This window comes from Nycticebus coucang, chromosome 2 (assembly GCF_027406575.1).
Source record: "Nycticebus coucang isolate mNycCou1 chromosome 2, mNycCou1.pri, whole genome shotgun sequence".
Taxonomy (NCBI): domain Eukaryota; kingdom Metazoa; phylum Chordata; class Mammalia; order Primates; family Lorisidae; genus Nycticebus; species Nycticebus coucang.
In genome coordinates this window covers 14,567,876-14,588,250 of record NC_069781.1, presented here as the reverse complement: position 1 = coordinate 14,588,250, position 20,375 = coordinate 14,567,876, and the positions used below count along the sequence as shown (strand labels likewise).

At 39.8% G+C, this 20,375-nt stretch overlaps 1 protein-coding gene and 2 pseudogenes across 1 annotated transcript; 2 read left to right on the top strand and 1 right to left on the bottom strand.

The window, feature by feature from the left end:
* Positions 1–5,033: 5,033 nt before the first annotated feature.
* LOC128561780 (thymosin beta-15A-like) lies at positions 5,034–5,170 on the bottom strand (annotated as a pseudogene).
* Positions 5,171–6,290: 1,120 nt separating this feature from the next.
* On the top strand, positions 6,291–7,220 carry LOC128561742 (olfactory receptor 1L6-like). The gene has a single exon (XM_053556306.1). It carries the CDS (start codon positions 6,291–6,293, stop codon positions 7,218–7,220), a length of 930 nt encoding a protein of 309 aa, XP_053412281.1.
* A 7,376-nt stretch (positions 7,221–14,596) lies between these two features.
* On the top strand, positions 14,597–15,538 carry LOC128596131 (olfactory receptor 1G1-like; annotated as a pseudogene).
* The last annotated feature ends 4,837 nt before the right edge of the window (positions 15,539–20,375 follow it).

Here is a 20,375-nt window from a genome sequence, read left to right as displayed (position 1 = left end):
CTCCAGTTCCTGGTCAGGGCATGCAGTGGCCCAGCGGGCATGGGTCAAGGGTCGAGGGTCAGGGGTCGCAGCACAGCTCTTATGGAAGTCTGGGCGGCACCAACCCCAGGAGTTTGAGATTGCTATAAGCTGTGATACCACGGCACTCTACCCAGGGCAACAGCCTGAGGCTCCAGTGTGCCAAAACCAGTCTCACTCTGCCCCTAAGGGTTAAGACTGTAAGGCAACTCAGTCCCCGCCTTTATGCTGCTCAGTCACTAGGTTACTAGCTCCTACCCGATCCTTACTCTGCGACCCTGAGGGCAGAGCTTGCTGGGGCAGTTCTCTCACAATGGCTCCCTGTGGCCCACAGCCAAATACTATTAGCTCCGTCCGGCTCAGCGGCTCAGTCTGGGGCCCTAGACAATGCCCAAAGTTCTCTGCACTCCTGCTCAAGCTCTCCCCAAGGCAGTTCAACTGAGTGCCAAGTCCAAAAACACCAAAACAGTTCACAGGGAAGGCCTTTCCGGTTTGCAGTCTCACTGCTGCTTGTACTTACGGTTGCCAGCAGGATTAGGTCAATCGAACACACACAACCAGTTGCCAGTTTTCCACTGTTTTTGTCCTCCTCTTGGGGTCCAGAAGTCCCTTGCTGACTCCCTGTATCCTCAAAGGGATGATTACAGGCAGATCCCACCAACCAGAGATGCCTGGCGTCTTATCTCCCCAGACTCACCATGCCCAGTTGCAGGGAAGCTGTTACTCGGCCGCCATCTTGCTCCACCCTTTTTTATCACTTTTCTTAATGGGATTTCTTTCCTTATTTCTTTTTTAGCTAGTTCATTATTGCTGTACAAAATTACTATATATTTTTGGATATTGTGTATCCTGCAATTTTACTGATTTTATTCAGCAGTTGTAAGAGTTTTTAGTGATGTCTTAAGGTTTTTTTCTATATATAATATCAGGTTATATGCAAACATAGAAAACATGACTTACTCCTTTCCAATTTAGAGACGTAAGTATTGTGGCCTAGCATATACATGGGCAGTCCTAAATAATGTTCTGTGTGCTATTGAAAGGAACATGAATTCTATAGCTGTTATATAAAATTTTCTTTATATATCAGTTAAATTCAATGTTTCATTGGCTGATTTCTGTCTAGATGATCTATCCCTATCCCAAGAGTGGAATATTGAAGTTCCCAACTATTATTATATTGAAGTCTATTTCTCCCATTATATCTATTAATATTTGCTTTATATTAATAAATACAATGCTCCAGCATTATATATTTATATATATAATGAGTTGTTAAATCCTCTTGTTGAATTGATATCTTTATTATTTTATAATGATCTTCTTTGTGTCTTTTTTTATCATTTTTCCCTTAAAGTATGTTTTATATCATTAGTATAGCTACTCCTGCTCACCTTTGGTTTCTGTTTGTGTGAAATATCTTTTTCTATCCCTTCAGTCTCAGTCTATTTGTTTCTTTACAAGTGAGTTGAGTTTCCTGTAAGCAGCATATAGGTGGGTGTTATTTTTGTATCCATTTAGCTAGTCTGTATCTTTTCATTGGGACAATTAATTTATTTATATTCAAGGTTATTATTGATGATGGGAACTTAATCCTGTCAATTTATTACTTGCTTATATTTCCTTTTTTCCTTCCTTCCTCTCTTACTATTTATCACTGAAGTCTCATGGTTTCATGTGTGATAAAGTTTGATTTTTTTTATCTTTCTCATTTGTGTATCTGAACTACCAGTGAGTTTTATACTGTTATATGTTTTCATGATGATATCTATTGTTCTTTTCATTTCCGATTTAGGACTCCCTTAAGCTTTTTTTATAAGACTGGTCTAGTGGTGATTAATTCCCTCTATTTTTGCTTTTCTGGGAAAGATTTTATTTCTCCTCATTTCTGAAGGATAGCTTTGCTGGGTATAGTGTTTTTGATTGGCATGTTTCACTTTCAGGACTTTGAATACATCATCCAACTGTCACCTGGCTTGTAATGTTACTGCTAAGAAATATGCTGTTAATCTAAGAAGGTTTCCCTATATGACTTGATAATTTTCTCTTGCTGGTTTTAGAATTCTTTCTTTGCATTTGACTTTTGAAAAATTGACTGTAATATGCCTCAGAGAGGACATTTTGTGGTTGAATATATTTCAGAATTTTTGAGTTTCCTGAATCTGGATGTTCACTTCTCTCTGTGAAATTTTCAGCTATTATTTCATTAAGTAGGTTTTCTATAGTTTTCTCTTTCCTTCCCCTTCTGTAATTCCCATAATGTGAGAATTTATTTGTTTAATGGTGTCCTGTAATTGCTATAGTCTTTCTTTATTCTTTTTTATTAATTTTTTTTCTGTCATGGTCATGTCAAAATACCTGTCTTCAAGTTGAGAAATTCTTTCTTCTGCTTGATTTAGTCTATTTATCATTAAAGCTCTTGACTGTATTTTTTATTTTATTCATTGAATTATTCAATTCTAAAATTTCTGTTTCCTTGGTTCTTTTATTATATCTATCTCTTCATTGAATTCACATTTAGATCATAAATTGCTTCATCAATTTTGTTTGACTAGTCTTGCTTGAGAGAACAGTAAGATCATTATTTTGAATCTCTTTTCTTGCATTTACTAAATTTCCTTTGTGTTTAGTTATTAGAGAATTTTTTTCCTTTACATGTGTCATGTTTCCTTGCTCTTTCATATTTGTTGTGTTCCTACATTGATATCTGTGAATCTGATAGAATAGTCATGCACTTCTTCCAATTTTCCAGAGTAGCTTCAGAAGGTAATCTAGGTACTGACTGATTAAGGTGTATTGATTTTGGTTTGGGGTTAACACAGTAACACAGTCTTCACACAATTTTATCATCCATAATCCATATTAGCAATGTCTGCAAGTGCCTCATAGACTTAAGCTGCAGGAGGTTTTGCCAGTGGTGGTGCATATTTGCTGAAGGTGCGCTCATCAAGCCCTAGAACTGGCTTGCACAGAGACACAGTGGCTATGCAACCACAGAAGGACACACTACAGCACAGGCTCAGATTTCAAGATGGTCCTGTGATGTAGCAGCTTGAGTCTTGGGGGAGAGTGGAAGTACATAACATGTATTTCTACTCTGGAGTAATGTAGCCATGTGAATTCCAGACAATTCTCCAAACTGGACTCATTGCTTATTAAGACTCTGGGATTCTTTCCTCTGCTATTTAAGGCAACTAAAAAGCAGAAGGTTCCTTATACACATTCAGGAAGGAGTATCCCTGTTAAAATGAATATTTCTACGTTGTAATGCATCATCTCCAGGGGTGGAAGAATTCAAAGAATGAATTCCGAAAAGAAGCCAGCCAGTATACATATGTTTTGATCAATTCCTCCCCACAGCAGTCCTTCTGAGCTGCTTTTCTATTATCCTGCTGACACTGTGAACCTAGGCTCCTGCTACCAAATTCTGTAGTGAACAATTAGCAATGATTGTCCAAAGGTAATGATGTGGATAGGAAAAGTCAGAAATTTTCTCTAATACTTCCTTTCACAGATGCTCCCAATTACCCTTCATCTCAATTCAGACTCATACACACAAAGACCCCCAAATAGAAACTCAAACAAATTAGACAGATTTCAATTCTCCAGGGGATTCTCATATTCTTTTTCTGTTTTCCCTGCAATAAAAACTCCAGGGACTCCTGGACTCTCTGTTTTCATAGAGTCCCTGAAATCTATTCTTTCCATTTCTGTAGTTTGTTGAAGCTTATTACAATGCTACTAGTCTGCAATTTTCACAGGAAAAATTTAAGCATAATTATATGTTCACATTAAAATTATTCAACATATATAATAGGCAACCTCTTACATATACAAATCCATAAACTAGTTTTGTTCTGTCCATCTTAGAAGGGTACAGATGAAACTTACTAAACGCAGAATATAAATGTCTAAACACAATAACTAAGAAAATGACATAAAGGCTATGTTAACCAGTTCGATGAAAATATTTCAAATTGTATATAAAACCAGCACATTGTACCCCATGATTGCATTAATGTACACAGCTATGATTTAATTTTAAAAAGGAAAAAATATATAATAATAGCTAATATTCATTCAAAGCATATCCGTTATAGCCACTACCCCAAGGGATAGTTTGCTGGATTTTTTAATCTTCATAACTGCCCACTGAAGCAGTTAAAATTATTATTTCTGACTTCCAAATGAGGAAACTAAATCTTAAAGTTCAAATAATTTTCTCAAAACCACACTGACAGTATGAATCAGGGCAGTGAGTTTCATTCAAGATCACTGAGGATTAGAAGCACATTAGTACTTATGGTCATTTCTGATTCATCATAACAAGTACCATAAAGATAATGAGTACACAGTGAGTTTGGAATGTGGACTTTCTCTAATTCAAACTCTGAAGCCCTAACACTACCCTCATTTATTTGGAGCTACTTAACCACTATTAGTAGGCTCTCTTTTCTGCGTGTTTTTTTTTTTTTCCTAAAGGCAATCTTGTTCCTAGGTGGAATGGACATGAAGAGTAAATGTTCTGTTACTCAGTGTACTGTCTTGAGAGTGAATTGTTCTAATTTTCTAATTGTTCTAATTTTATGCCCCAGTAGTTTTTCTTTATTTATTTTTTTGCACTTCACATTCATATTTTATTGCTACATTAAAAATGAAAATAAACTGCAAGAAGCTGCAAAAGCATGAAATATCATGAAGATTGTGAAGCAATGGAGGCACCCATTGTAGAAGGCTAAAATTGGCTCATCTAGTAGGAGGTGTAAGGACTACACACACTAAGGTCATCAATGATGAGACTGACAGCATCTGCCACCTGGAATTTATGTACCAATGGGAGTTTTAAAATGAACTTAAGGGAACATTGGTTACCCATAACTTATTAGCCAAGAAGTATAGGTAAGAAGACATCACAAGAAGCCTAAAATCTCTAAACACATAGGTTTACAAAAAACAAGCCTAAAACCAAGGTTTTCAGGCAACGCTGAAATTTTCCTTGAGAGAAGATCTTCGTTTTATGATGTGTAGACAGCCTCTTTCTCCTGTTGCATAGTCTCCTGAGAAGGGAGAGTATTTTTTCTTCAGTATTAGTTTTCTTCAGTTTTGACTTGTCAAACTTCTCCACTTCTGACAAGTTTGGCTTATCACTCATCTTGACTTACAGAAAGACTTAAGGCTGGAAGACTTGTGAAATACCGACCACCTTCATGAGCCCTCCACTTGCTCTAGACCCGCTTCTCCCTTGTACTTTTTTTATTTTTTTCTCCTTTTCAACTGAGTCCCTATATTGGTAGATAAGTGACCAGGGCCTCAATTCCTGCCAGACTGGTACCTTGGTTCTCCTTGGTTCTTACCATTGGTGAGGGAAAGGGACCAATTCCTGAATCTTGGTGCCCTCCTATTCATTCCTCTCAGTGTTTTTTTCTATAATGCTATATCTTCTCATATTTCCATTTCTCTCACTACACCCCTTGGACTCTTCTTACCTGTAAGAGCACCCCCATTAGTCCCTCTATCTCTTCCTTGATGCCACCTACCTGCCTGAAACATCAAGCCAAATGCTGGGTAAACAGGCTAACAGAAATAGCTTTTTAACCTCCCACCCACCAAGACAGTTACACACCAGGAGGGACACATCAAATTTTGGCATCCCAGCTATTAAAAGTATGTTTTTTTAAAATAAGTTTGACCCAGGAATACAGTCTGTATAGTCTTCATGTGATTTCTATAGGGAAAACCTAAGATGTCCCCCTCTTATTTCTTCTTATTTAGAAATAAAGAGAAAAATTATAGCCAGAAGCATTAGGTGGAAGGTAACACTCAACAAAAGAAGAGACCAGATAGAGAAAAAAGATGTGCCAGATTTATTCCATCTTTGGAAATTGAGAAAAAGGATTATTTTCTAAGCACCTTTGTTATAATCTTTACCATCTATCCTCAGAATACCCTAAGAATATGTGCCACTGTCATTATACCACCATGACATACCACTGTCATTATAAGTTTTGTCTTTTGAACAAAAAAACAAGATAAAGTGCCTCATTCAACGTCACAAAATCAGTTGCAAAGTTAATATTGAAATCAAAGTGTGTCAACAACAAACTTAGGAAGTTATATTACATGCATATACTACATGCAGTCTACATGAATGGCTACCCTTATACAGTGGACAAGCTACAATAGTTTATGAGGTATCCCCCTCTACCAGATTGCATACTTCAGCCAGAATACATGCCAAACCTTCCTTCAAATTTTTTATTTGCAGGACAGCAATGCCAAGGAGGAACCAGAGCCATATTACTGAATTCCTTCTTCTGGGACTGACCACTAATCCCAAACAGCAGATCTGGCTCTTTGCCAGTTTCCTGGTCATGTATCTTGTCAATGTGGTTGGAAACTCAGTTATCATTGCAGCCATCTGGGGGAATGCCCGCCTCCACACTCCCATGTACTTCTTCCTCTCCAACCTGTCCCTGGTGGACATCTGCTTTACCACTGTCATCGTGCCACAAATGTTAGTGAACATGCTGACTCAAAGAAAGACCATTCTCTTTGCCCAGTGTCTTACACAGATGTATTTTTTTGTGGCCTTTGGGATCACTGACAGCTTCCTACTGGCTGCCATGGCCATGGACCGCTATGTGGCCATCTGTAACCCACTGCATTATGCCACTACCATGAGCCCCAGGCGCTGTCTCCTGTTGGTCATGGCCTCCTGGACAGTGTCTCACTTGCACTCGCTCGCCCACACAATTCTCATGGCCCGCCTCTCCTTCTGTGGGCCCAACATCATCCACCACTTCTTTTGTGATGTCCAGCCACTGCTGATGCTCTCCTGCTCTGACACCTCTGCCAATGAGCTTCTGGCCTTCACAGAGAGCTCCTTTGTTGTTATGAGTCCCTTTATCTTCATTATTGTCTCTTATTTCTACATCACTCGTGCTGTCCTGAGGCTTCCCTCAGGGGGAGGAAGGTACAAAGTCTTCTCTACCTGTGGATCCCACCTCACAGTCGTGGCACTATTCTATGGGACCATAATATCTGTGTACATTCGTCCCTCATCCACCTACTCAGTGACAAAGGATCGTGTGGTCACTGTCATCTATACAATAGTCACCCCCATGCTGAATCCTTTCATCTACAGCCTTAGGAATAAGGACATGAAACAGGCATTGAGAAGCCTAAGTAAAAGAACAGAATAGAATGTGTATTTTTTCTATCTTTAGGAGTTTATGCATCAATTCAATAATCATATGTTAAACATCTACTATTTGTAGGCACTATGCTTAACCTTGTGAGGAAATCAAAATAATCATAACTTCTGTCCTCAAAAGTACTTATAGGCTCAGTGGCTGTAGCTTAAGCAGCTAGGGTGCCATCCACATACACCAGAGGTGGCAGGTTCGAATCTAGCCCGAGTCCAACAAACAATGATGACTACTAAACCAAAAAAAAAAATACCCGGGCATTGTGGCCAGTGCCTGTAGTCCCAGCTACCTGGGAGGCTGAAGAAAGAGAATCACCTAAGCCCAAGAGTTGGAGGTTGCTGTGAACTGTGACACCATGGCACTCTACCCAAGGAGACAGCTTGAGACTCTATCTCAAAAAAAAAGTACTTATAATTAGCAAAAGGGAAATTGTCAATAACTTGCTATAGTAAGTAGTTGTCTTTTTCATAAAAATCCTATGAGGTGTGATTGCAAGTGTCTTAAATTATAAAATAAATTCCCAATTTACTCCTTCTTCCTCAGTATCTTTATCTTTTCTCTTAGAATTTCTACTTCATATATCTCATGTATTTTACCCATATAGACAAATATTTCACCATAAAATATTTTTTAATGCTTCCACATCTATCATTTAGTGACTTAAGGTAATTTAGTTAACCTCTGTTCATTTTAATTACCTAGTCCTGTAGTATACTGCTTGGGCTTTAAGCCCAGTGCAATAATAACCAACTCTGTGATCTTACATTAATCTTCCTGTGCCTTAATGTTTTATATGCCAAGTGGACTATTGCTAAGATTAAATGATATAAGTGTGCTAAGACATATGTAAATTATGTATAAATGCTTAGAACACCATATAGCAAGCTCATAATAAATGTCAATAAATATGATAATATTACATGAAAATGTCTCTACAGTCCCTGTCCAACTAACATGTTTTGGAATAGGGTGGGAAATAGTTATACTTTCATACATCCTCTCACTCAGTTCAGCCTAAGTGCTTGTGGGCATTCAGTATAATTATTCTACCTTTAGAACGTATCACTGTGTTGTCAATTTCCTTAGGGACTCCAGTGAATATGGAAAAGGCCTCCCCCAATTATTATCACACAATAAACACTGGCCCTCCTTTCCCCATTCTCACTCATCCATCCCAATTTCATTGCCTTTAAAATAATTTCATCACCAAAGCCATGGGGAGCACTGTCTAGCACTTCAAACATCTGAAAGACCAACTATGGCTAAATAATGTGAAGGAGACAAGTGAAAAAAGTTAAAAGGAAACTATAACTTTACATAGGAAGAACTTAGAGGTTTGATATAAAAGAAGGGGAAAATATAACAGTCAAACTCAGCAAGGATAAAAAAAGACGTGGTAGGACATAAAATGGAATTTAACTGATCAAGAATTTTTCCAAGTGTCTGTCTTGACACAAGGTGCAAAAGGATGAAACAGCCACACCAGTATGATGAAAATTCCATGGAGTCTGCTTTTTGTTTGAGGAGATACATGCCACTGGGCTGCTATGACACGGTGTAGAGGGATTAGTGAAGGAACACAATAGCTTTGGATTTCAATTCTGACTGCTAATATTTTTGTAACCTTCGACAAATTTATAAGCCTGCTAAACCTGACTTATCTCACCTATTAAATGGAAATAATAACAGTAGCTGGTTTCATCAGGATTAAGTGAGATGACAACCTGTGTAAAGCAAGTAGCACACTACCCAGCCTATTGTAAATGCTCAATAGAAGTTTGATATTATGATTCTGGCAGTGTTTGGAACTTTATAACTTGAGGCAAATAAATTAGTTTGTAGAAAAAATAAAATAAGATTCGGGGGAGAGATTAGAAGGAACCACCAAGTAGAGGTAAGTAGACATCGGTTCCAGGAGGTCATTTTCCAAGATCAAAGTCAAGTCTCAGAGTAAGTTTACCTTCACACAGTGGGCAGCAGAGAGTAACACATAAAGTACACAGGTGGTCACTTTTGAAGTACTCTCCTTGGCCATCTGGTGACTGTAGTAATATTCAGCAATGAGATATGTAGCACTTTTACTAGGATGAGTTTCCAAACTTAATTGACCTCATAAACAATTTTTTTAAATAGTGGCAAAAATATAGCAACAAATCCAAATTCCATTAACATTAGAATGGATAGGTACCTTATGGTACATCCCACGATGGAATGTAAGTATACAATCCCTTAGCTGTAACCCTGAAATCCAAAAATCAATGATAGGAGTTTTCATGGGGTTTCGGCAAACTTATTTTGTAGCAATCCAAATCTGGATTGATATGTAGCCTATTCATTCTATGTGGTATGAATATTCATACATCTACTTGCCAAAATATTACTGTGGTTTTGTCACAGTGTGCAACCCCAGAACATACTAGTGCTATCAAATAATATATTATGTGTATACAATGTTCTTTTCTAAAATTGGAAACATTCTAAATTCCAAAATGAAAAACTCTAAAGGAATGACTAGTATAGTGTAAATCTTTATTATATAGTGGTAAAAAAGAATAACCTACAGATACAAGTATCAACATGAATATCAAAAACACTATATTGACTAAAAGAAGCTGAAGGATCCCATTCATGAGAAGGATAAAAATAGGCAAATATAAATAATACATGTTTTAGGCATATATGCATAGATGAGAAAACTATAAAAAAACTATTCCTATATGTTTTAGACAATTCTGTATTTTGCATGCATTTTGCAATTTTAAAAATCTTTAGTGGAAGACAAATATTAAAAACAATTGATCTCATGGAGACAGAAAATAGAATGACGGTTAACACAGGCTTGGAAGGATATCGGGGAAAGTGGGGAGGATAAAATGGGGATAATTAATGGATGCAAAAATATACTTAGATAGAATGAGCACATTTTGGTAGCATAACAAAGTGACTATGATCAACAATATGTTATGGTATATGTTAAAATAACTAAAAGAGTAGAATTGAAACGTTCCTAACCCCCCAAAAATGATAAATTCCTAAGGAGATGGATACCCCAATTATCCAGACTTCATTAATCCATATCGTATGACTGTATGAAAACATCTCATCTGCCCTATAAAGATGTGCAACTATTATGTATTCATAATAATTGGAACTACAAAATAAAAATAAATAAAAATAACAATTTAATCTTGTATGCAGAAAACCCGATTCTTTTTTTTAATTATTATATATTTTTTATTTTTAGTTTTTAGTTTTTTAATTATTAAATCATAGCTGTGTACATTAATGCAATCATGGGGCACCATACACTGGTTTTATAGACCATTTGACATATTTTCATCACACTGGTTAACATAGCCTTCCTGGTCTCAAGAATGCAAGAAAAAGTATCCAATGTACTCAGCCCTATTATGAAACTAATTTATGGCTCTCATATGAAAGCTATAACCCAGTTATAACCTAAGAAAACCCAATTCTTCTACAGATTTAAGCTATGTCTCCACCTTCTGGAGTCCCAGGGAACAAGTGTGATCACTTTTTCTATGTGACAGAACTGTAGGAATTTGAAGGCAATAACTGTGTTGCCATTCCACATCAAATTTGTTCTATTCATTCACTACTACTTATTTTCAGAGAGATGATGTGTTTTCTTCATGAGGATTGGAATTTGATTAGAATGTGGGGACTCCATAGTGAGTTAGGGTGGGGAAAAGTAGAGCTCTCCCACTCCTTTTCCCAGGTAAGGGGTGCCAGTGCCCCAGACCTGGTCACTCTGAAACAAAAGTGTTCCCAATACTGCTGGCTATCAGGACTCCAGGACCCAGAATAACAGCTGGGAGGTTGTACATTTGCCCCATCTTGTCTCAAACTAGGGATTTGATCCCACGACACAATACATGTGAAAAGCCCACGGCTCTTCCTGGCTCCTGCATCTGACGACAGGTTTCTTCAGTCTGTGCTGCTGTTAGGAAAGGAAGAACACTGAGCTCCCCCCTCCCCCGACTCCCACCCCCCCAAGTGCTCTTCAGGAGAAGGAGGAGAAGCAGACCAAACAGAGGAGGCAGGCCCAACACTCAGTGAAGGGGACAGGAACTCAAGATGGCCAGAATTTCCAGGTAAGAGGTGAGGGTGCAGATGAAGCATTAGTCACACACACACACACACCACAGCTTCTCCCCATTCCTTCCTCCTTTCCTGCCCTTTCTTCCCTCTCAGCCAAATATAACCTGACTCTGCTGATCTCCATCAGAAAGACTGTGGTTTAAAATTCATGAACTCTCTGAGAATCCAGCCTGAATCAATGTACATCAGCCACTCCCAAGTTCCTGGCAACTACCAAGATATAATAACCGAGTAATAACAGTGCCCAGGACCCCTGTACTATGCAAGGACAATTCATTCTTAGGCCACTCAATCATGAGAGGCTTTCAAGATCATTCCTTGTCACTATTTATGCACAGTAACAGTCTCTATAACAACTGACAGTCCAAGTGGGGTGGCTCATGCCTGTAATCCTAGCATTCTGAGAGGCAGGGGGATTGATTGAGATCAGGAGTTTGAGACCAGCCTGAGCAAGAGCAAGACCCCATCTCTAAAAATAGCCAGGCATTGTGGTGGGCACCTTTTGTCTCAGCCACTGGGGAAGCTGAGGCAAGAGAATCTCTTGAGCCAAAGAGTTAGAGGTTGCTATGAGCTGTGACGCCACAGCACTCAACCAATGGTGACAAAGTGAGACTCTGTGTCACAAAAAACAAACACAACTCTGTAACAATTGATTGCTCAACATGCCATTTTGTTTTTTGTTTTCTTTTTAATTTGAGCTTCAAACTTGGTGCCCATAGCTCAATGGTTAATTTGAGCTTCAGAACCACGAGAGCTAGATACATTTAGGTTCATTTTGCCATTAAAGTTAAATGACTTGACCAAGATGCTACAGCTGTAACTCAAGCCTGAGTCTGCACACGGCAAAGTGGATGCTTTGTTGTGGTACTGGTAGGTCAGAGCCACTGACACCCAAAGGTCATGATGATGATACACTGATGACAGTGACAGTTACCACTCTATTCATTAAACTTTATAGTTTCAAAACCATTTACATCTCTTTATGCCTGTGTGTGCTCAGCACTTAGCTCCCAATTATTACACAGTACATGTAAAAGACATTGGAAAATAAGAAGGAGGAAAGGCCGGAGGAGGTGAGGGGTAAAAACTTATTGAGTACAGTGAACAGTATTCTGGTGATGGGCGCACTAAAAACCCCACCTTAAGCCTTGTGCAAGGTATCCAAGTAACAAAAGTATTTGTACCCCCCCAAAAAATTTTAAAAACCAATTTCCCATAGATATAGACCACGAAAAGTGACATATATGGTGACCAGTTATCCCAGTTACCCGGGGGATTCTCAGAATTCAGACTTTCCATTTTAAAAGCAGGAAAGTCCGGGGTAAATGCAGAAGACTAGTTGTTCACCCTAGAAAGCACCCTAATTTTGCCAACCCTTCTAAGGAAATAAAAATATCAAGAGAGGCTAATGTTGGAGGGGCCTTAGATATAAGCCACTAATTGTTACAGTTCTGCACAATCTTTATCTAATTGCATCCTTGCAATGCTATGAGCTAGGCATTGTTCTTACCCTCTTCAAGCAGATGCAGAAAATGAAGCCAGAAAGACAGACCAACTTATTCAACATCACAGCCCAATAAAGCTTTGTTAAACCCAGAGGGAATGTGTTTTATCACCACCTCATACAATATAACACAGGACAGGCTAGCAATGTCTGCTCACCATCCAATTGCACCAGTTAAAATCCCTCATCTTAGATTTTACATCATAGGTCCTGAAAAAGATTGCAGTTGATTCCAGCATTTTAATGCTTTCACCTGTGACTCAAAGGAGTAGGGCGCCAGCCCCATATGCCGGAGGTGACAGGTTCAAACCCAGCCCCACCCAGAAACTGCAAAAAAAAAAAAAAAAAAGAAAGAAAGCTCACACTTATGGGCTCAAGTGATCCTCCTATCTCAGCCTCCAAAAGCTGGGACTACAAGTGTGTGCCACACCTACACAAGTTTTTTTCTTTTCTTTCTTTTTTCTTTTAGACAGAGTCTCACTATGTCACCCTTGATAGAGTGCCGTGATGTCACAGCTCACAGCAACCTCAAACTCTTGGGCTGAAGTGATTCTCTTGCCTCAGCCTCCCAAGTAGCTGGGGCTACAGGTGCCTAACACAACACCAAGCTATTTTTTTGTTGTTGTAGTTGTCATTGTTGTTTGGAAGGCCCAGCCAGGTTGGAACCTGCCAGCCCCAGTGTATGCAGTCAATGCCTTAGCCTCTGAGCTATAGACACTGAGCCTAGATAATTTTTTTCATTTTCCTTACAGAAAGGGTCTCACTACATGCAGTCCTCTGTTAAAATGAAGAAAATGATGCTCAGAGAAAATAATCTACCCAAAATATAGAGGGTAATCTAGGGTTACAGCTGGGAAGTATGTCATCTAACATTTTCCAGGGCATTAGAAACTCCAGATTTCATTTGATCTGCTACTACTAACAATATTAATAACTACTATCACAATATATTGAAAACCTACCCTACCTTTGGATTTCTGATCTAAGGTATTATCTGCAATAATGCAAAATATGTACATAGTTACAATCTAGGGAAATTGAAAGGGGTGTGTAAATTGCAGAGGATTACACAATTAGGAAAGACAGAGAAAGGATTTCCATTTGATAAGACATGAAACCCAGCACTCCCAGTGACTGGTGATGTTGGTAATGCTGTTGATTATAATGATGATGAGTCCTCATATTTGTAACACAATTTTGAGTATATAAAGTTGTTTTATTTGAAGGGTCTCCAACAGAATAAGAGGGTACATATTTTCATCATACCAAGAATACCTGAGTCCCAGTGATGACCTAAATAAACCAATCTTTCTCTCCCTCTAACACACGCACACACGCGCGCACACACACACGTCTGCTTAATAATCTTCTAGTAAATGCATATGCTCAAGGTATTTTATTCAAATTTCACAAGCCTATGAAATTAATAGCTTTCCACTATTTAAAAAGAGGAATGAAAAGGGGAGGCAGAGACATACTCAGACTTCCGAGCTGATGTCAAGCTCTACTTCATCCAAGGAGCTGACAGCACAACTTAATAAATATCTATAATGCAAAATTGACCACCCAACAAGATGTCAATATTCTCCTGTCCTTATGTTTACAAGTCTACCATCAAGACATACCAGTAAATCTCTGTGACCTATAAGAGGAACACAGAAGACAGACAAAATGTCTTGAATTGTCCAAGTATCTGGAGTCTAGTTATATTAAAAAAGATTTTCCTCCAATTCTTCTACTTTAAATGGAAATTAGAAACCAAACTACCATCTCTGACTTCCTGCTCCTGGGCTTCTTTGAACACCCTGATCAGCAGCGCCTCCTGTTTGGGCTCTTCCTGGCCATGTACCTGGTCACTATGTTGGGAAACCTGCTCATCCTCCTGGCCATTGCCTCTGACCAGCACCTCCACACCCCCATGTACTTCTTCCTGGCCAACCTGTCCTTCATCGATACCTGCTTCACCTGCACCATTGTCCCCAAGGTGCTGGTGAACATCCAGACACAGCATCACACCATCTCCTACACCGGCTGCCTCATGCAGATGTACTTCTTCATGACCTTGGCCCTGATGGACGACTTCCTGCTGGCCGTGATGGCATATGATCGCTATGTGGCCATCTGCCTTCCTCTGCACTACACCATGGTCATGCATCCCCAGCGCTGCCTGACACTGGTGCTGGCATCCGGGCTCTGCTCCCACATCCTGGCTTTCTCACTTACTTTTCTAATGGCTCAGTTCTCATTCTGTGCCTCCCATTCCATCCCACACTTTTTCTGTGATGTGCCCCCTCTTCTCAAACTTGCTTGTTCAGACACTCATATCTTTCAGGTCACAATGTTAACTGAAGCAGTTCTCTCAGGTGTGATCCCTCTCACCTGTGTCTTGGTCTCTTAAGCCAACATCATGCACACCATCCTCAGGATCCCTTCTGCTGGGGGGAAGCACAAAGTTTTCTCTACCTGTGGCTCTCACCTGTCAGTGGTCACACTCTTCTATGGGACCCTCTTTCTGGTGTATTTCCAGCCCCCATCCTCCTACTCAGCAGATACTGGAATGGTGGCATCTGTAGTATATACGATGGTCACCCCCATGCTGAACCCTTTCATCTATGGCCTGAGGAACACGGACATAAAGAGGGCTTCGTGGAGACTCATTGGCTTGAGAAAATGCTCTATTTGGTAAAGGAAACTTCCCCAGAGTACAATCCCAGGCTCTTCTAAAAGCCTTCCCAATTGGACCCTTCCCAATTTGGTAACTCAAATTTCAGGCAAGATGGATACTCAGCATTGCTAGCAAGTTTAACAAATGGAGAATGGCTGATGTGACAGGACTAGAATCGGACCAAACGTCTAAGGTCAGAGCTGCAAACTGGAGAGAGGTAGTGGCCAGTATTTCCTACAGAGTGACCTAATTAATTAGTTGAGACAGGTATGGAAGAAGATTTAAAACAAAGAATTGAACCACTAAAAGAACAGCATCATACCAAAGCTCAGCTAGCAGCTCATTCTACGACTAAGAGGTTCCATCTAATGACAAGAAATGCTGATAAGATCTGGAAAGGGTCCCATACTCTGAGTTTCAGGGACTAGTCCCAAGCTCAGATTTGGAAGCAGCTCACATACAGGGATTGATCTGCACGTGCAGAAAGCAGAACCAACAAGACACAGGTTTTGTGGGGACTAAGAAAGCAAGAATAACTCTAGAAGGGGAAACTGGTCACAAATAGATTAGGGGACTTCTCCAAAATCAACCATCTGGAAGTGGGTCTAAATATTCTCACAGTGAGTGATTATTCATTATTGGGACAAATCCTTGGTTCTTCAGTTTTTAAGTACTGGTTTATTCGTTTACCTGCTTATTTTGCAATACATGTTCACTGCATTAAATGTGTAAAACATAAACTAGGAGGAAAAAGAAAACAAAACACTTGCCATCCCTCATTTAAAGATAACCACTGATAATATTTTGAAATTTTACATCATTTCTCTCCTATTTTTTCCTTATTGCTTTTGTCTTTTACTTTGTTGAGAAAGTACCACAGGTACAACTTTATATACTTTTTCATCTAATCTTATAACAGGGACTGTCTCCATGTTGTAATTTGCTCCTTCTGAACCTTTATCTTTCTAACATTATATCAGAAGAAAGATCCATGAGTTACACAACATTTCACTACTGTTGAACAATTTGGAGTTTTCTAAGCCTTTGCTTGCAAATAATGACACAGTAAAAGTCCCTGGAAAGAACTCAGTTTCATATTTAAAGTCTGTTACCTTTAATATTTCCCAGAAGCAGCATGTCTAAGTAGAGTTGTTATAGAGCTCTTTAACCATGTTGCCAAAATGCCCAAACAAGAGTGTTCTTTTGTCTGCACCCTCTTAAGATTTCTATGTTCACATTTTCACCTTAATTATAAGTGAAATGACAGCCAAAATGATTATCTCCTTGCTTTCATTTTCATTTCTTTGATCGTTGCTGATGGAACTATTTTCCTGTGTCTGTTAACTAATTTTTTAAAGTCCCTTATTGTTTCTTTGTGCCACCTGCTCACTACCTACTGAGGACTTTTTATTGAATTGTACAGGTCTTTCTGTATTAAAGGTACTACATCTTTCTATTCTTTGTCTTGGTAATGTTCTCAGTTAATTCTTTATTTCATTATAATTTTTATGTCAGGAGGATTTTAGTTTATATATTGTCAAATCAAGAGGTCTGCTTCTTTGTAGTTTATTTTCCTGGAGAATCCTTCTCTATGCAGAATTCGTGCAAATGGTCAATATATTTTTTTTCACTTTCTTGTAGAATACACTATTTTTAATGTAACCAAGTATTAGTTTAAATGAAATTATATAGTTGAAGTAGTTCTCTCTGAGTATCTCTCACTTTATGTAAGTTTTTTCTCTCCATTTTATGCTGTATGATTATTAACAATTATAAATGCTGACTATCTCTAAACCAGGACTCTCTCTCTCAAAAAAAAAATAGAATGGCCACAGTGTTGCATGCCTGTAATCCTAGCACTCTGGGACACCAAGGTAGGTGGATTGCCTGAGTTCATGAGTTTGACACCAGCCTGAGCCAGAGCTAGAACCCCATTCCAAAACTAGCCAGGCACTGTGCCAGATGCTTGTAGTCCCAGCTACTTGGGAGGCTGAGCCAAGGGAATCACTTGAGCCTTGCTGTGAACTATGATGTCACAATACTTTACTAAGGGTGACAAAGTGAAACTATCTCAATTTAAAAATAGAACAAAAGACACTGTAAAGGCTCATGTTATAAGAACAAAAGCTTTCACTCCTCAGTAAAATAAAGCATTTGTAAATTTTTTCAGTAATGAAAAAGACACAAATATACAGAAAGAAAAATTAATACAACAAGGAGAACTAGACAAATCCATTCTAACAGGAAATTTTGTTTTGTTTTGTTTTGTTTTTGTAGTACCCTCAGGTAGATTGCCATGACGTCACACAGCTCACAGCAACCTCTAACTCTTGGGCTTATGCGATTCTCTTGCCTCAGCCTCCCGAGCAGCTGGGACTACAAGCACCCGCCACAACGCCCAGCTATTTTTTTGTTGCAGTTTGGCTGGGACTGGGTTTGAACCCACCACCCTCGGTATATGGGGCCGGCACCCTACTTACTGAGCCACAGGTGCCGCCCTCTAACAGGAAATTTTAACACACTGTGAGAACTGAGAGAACATATTGATTTTTTAAATTCAGTATAGATATGGAAAATTTGAAAAGCACAATTAATTATTTAGTCTAATGGATATATATAGAACATTGTACTTAACACATGAAGAGAATACACCCTCTGCAAGAATACACCCTTCACAAAAATTGCTCATTTACTGAGCCATGAAACACACCACAATAAATGTCAAAGGGTCAAAATGTCAAATGTCAAACACAAATGTCAAAGGGTCAAATGTCAAAATGTCAAACACATCACACAGACCACATGCAATTAAGTTAAAAATCATAACAAAAATGTAACTAGAAATGCCCACAGATTTGGGAATTGGGAACTCAGCTAGGAAGAATCTAGGCATAAAAAGAGAAATCACAATGTCTATTAGAAAATATCTTCATCTGAATAAGAACTGTTATGAAACATTATTTACAAGAAATGTATAACATTACATGTAAGTGTCAGAAAAGAAAAAGAAAAGATCCCAAAGTAGTGAGGTAAGCATCAATCTTCAGAAGCTGTAAAAAGAACAGCTAAATCTACCAAAGCAGGATAAAAGAAAGGAAATCTAACATAAGAGTAAAACATAACAAAATAAAATAAATCATGCAGTAGAAAAGACCAACGAAGGGGAGAAGAGCCAAGCTTTCAGTAGAGACTCTTGTCCAGAGGGAGAAATAATGTCCAGAACCAACCCAATAAAGTGGAAGATCAGGAACTGAGCTGAGAGAGAGGATTCATAGGTTCACATCACCCCTGCTGAGGCAAGCTTGGACTCCAAGGAAACAAATTTCAGGTACAAAACCCATCCCAAACAAGATGGGAGTCCTTCCTTCCTCCCCCACCCCCATGAGAGCAGCTTGAGGCAAGTATTGGACAGAGGACCCTTTGTTTCACCAAAGGGGAGAGGACAGCATAGGGCCGAGACTCCCTCCACAGAGAGATACCGCTGCAAGCCCAGGCAGTCTATTGCCTGGGCCAAAAGTTGATGTAATAGTCCGCCTATCTTCCTGAACTCCCAATCCACCCCTCCCCCCTCTTCTGGCAGTCTGGAAGACAACCCCCTGCAGAATCCAGAGAGTCTGGCAGATTTTTGCTAGGATGGGCCATCTCATGGACTGTGGGGTAGTTGCTCTAAAACTATAACATTAATGGACATGGGGAATCACAAGGGGAGAGAGACTTGCCCCATGTTGGAAAGAACATTGCGCAGAACCCACATCACTGATCACTGGGGACTGCAATACCAGCACCTCGCCTTCTGCTACCTGCAGGGCACCACCCACCAGCTCCCTAGCTCCCTACCCAGCACCTGCAGCCCTCAGCTGGTAGCTTCACCCTCAGGTTCCCCACCCAGCTCCTGGGACCCACTGCCAGGGCAATGCCCTCCAGCTCCCCTTTCAATCCTGTGACCTGCCACATAGCAGTACCCCAGACCATGGGCACCACCCCTGACAGTGACAGTGCCACCTCCATGGTCCCTCCTACTGGGCTCAGATTTGGGAAAAACACCTCCCTAATTCTGTGGAACATGGGGGGAACCTGACGTGATCTGTAGGGGTTCCAGAGTTGGAGTGTAGGCAAGGCAGAGATGTGGTCTCTGAGGGAGAGCCACACTCCTCCATGGTAACTCCGGCTATGTACAGATGCAAGTGGAACACTCCCCAGTGTCCAATGATCACCAGAGGGAATCAGGCCTGACCTAGTCTTGCCTACAGGTCACACAGTGAGATGGCCCTGTAGGAGAGGCATTGTCTCCTCTTTGACTAAGGTGCAAATCACTGGTGTACTTCAGTATTAGAGAGAGCTGGGCTGCAGCCCTACAGCATAACTGCTGACCACCAGAATGAGTCACACTTGAGCTACTAGTGGACCCCTGCTGTCCAGTTGCTGGAGACCTTTTGAACTCTCCCACTTGATCTATGTTTATGCTGACCAGGAAAATTGGTTTGGAACTCTTGATCTTGGTTGATCACCTGGGGACTCTCCAAGGTTATATCCTGCTTGTGTTGTAGAGAAAGGGTCTGATTCTCCTCTCCCAGTTATTGCCAGTGGGGGGCAGGGTGTCTTAATTGCTTGTATTCATCCACAGTTGAGATTTTAACCCAAAGTCATTGATCCACTAGGATTTCTCAGCGTCTAGCTAAGTATGAGATAGACCCACCTAGCCCCATCATACCAAGCAGGTCCCCAGAGTCTCAGGCTGCAGTACTGAAGAGGACCTTGGTAAAGCCCTGGGGGGAAAGCCGCAGTCACCACTCCCAGCACTCTGGTAAAGGGCTGATTAATTACATCTCTAGGAGCCCTCAATTTAATTCCACCTTAC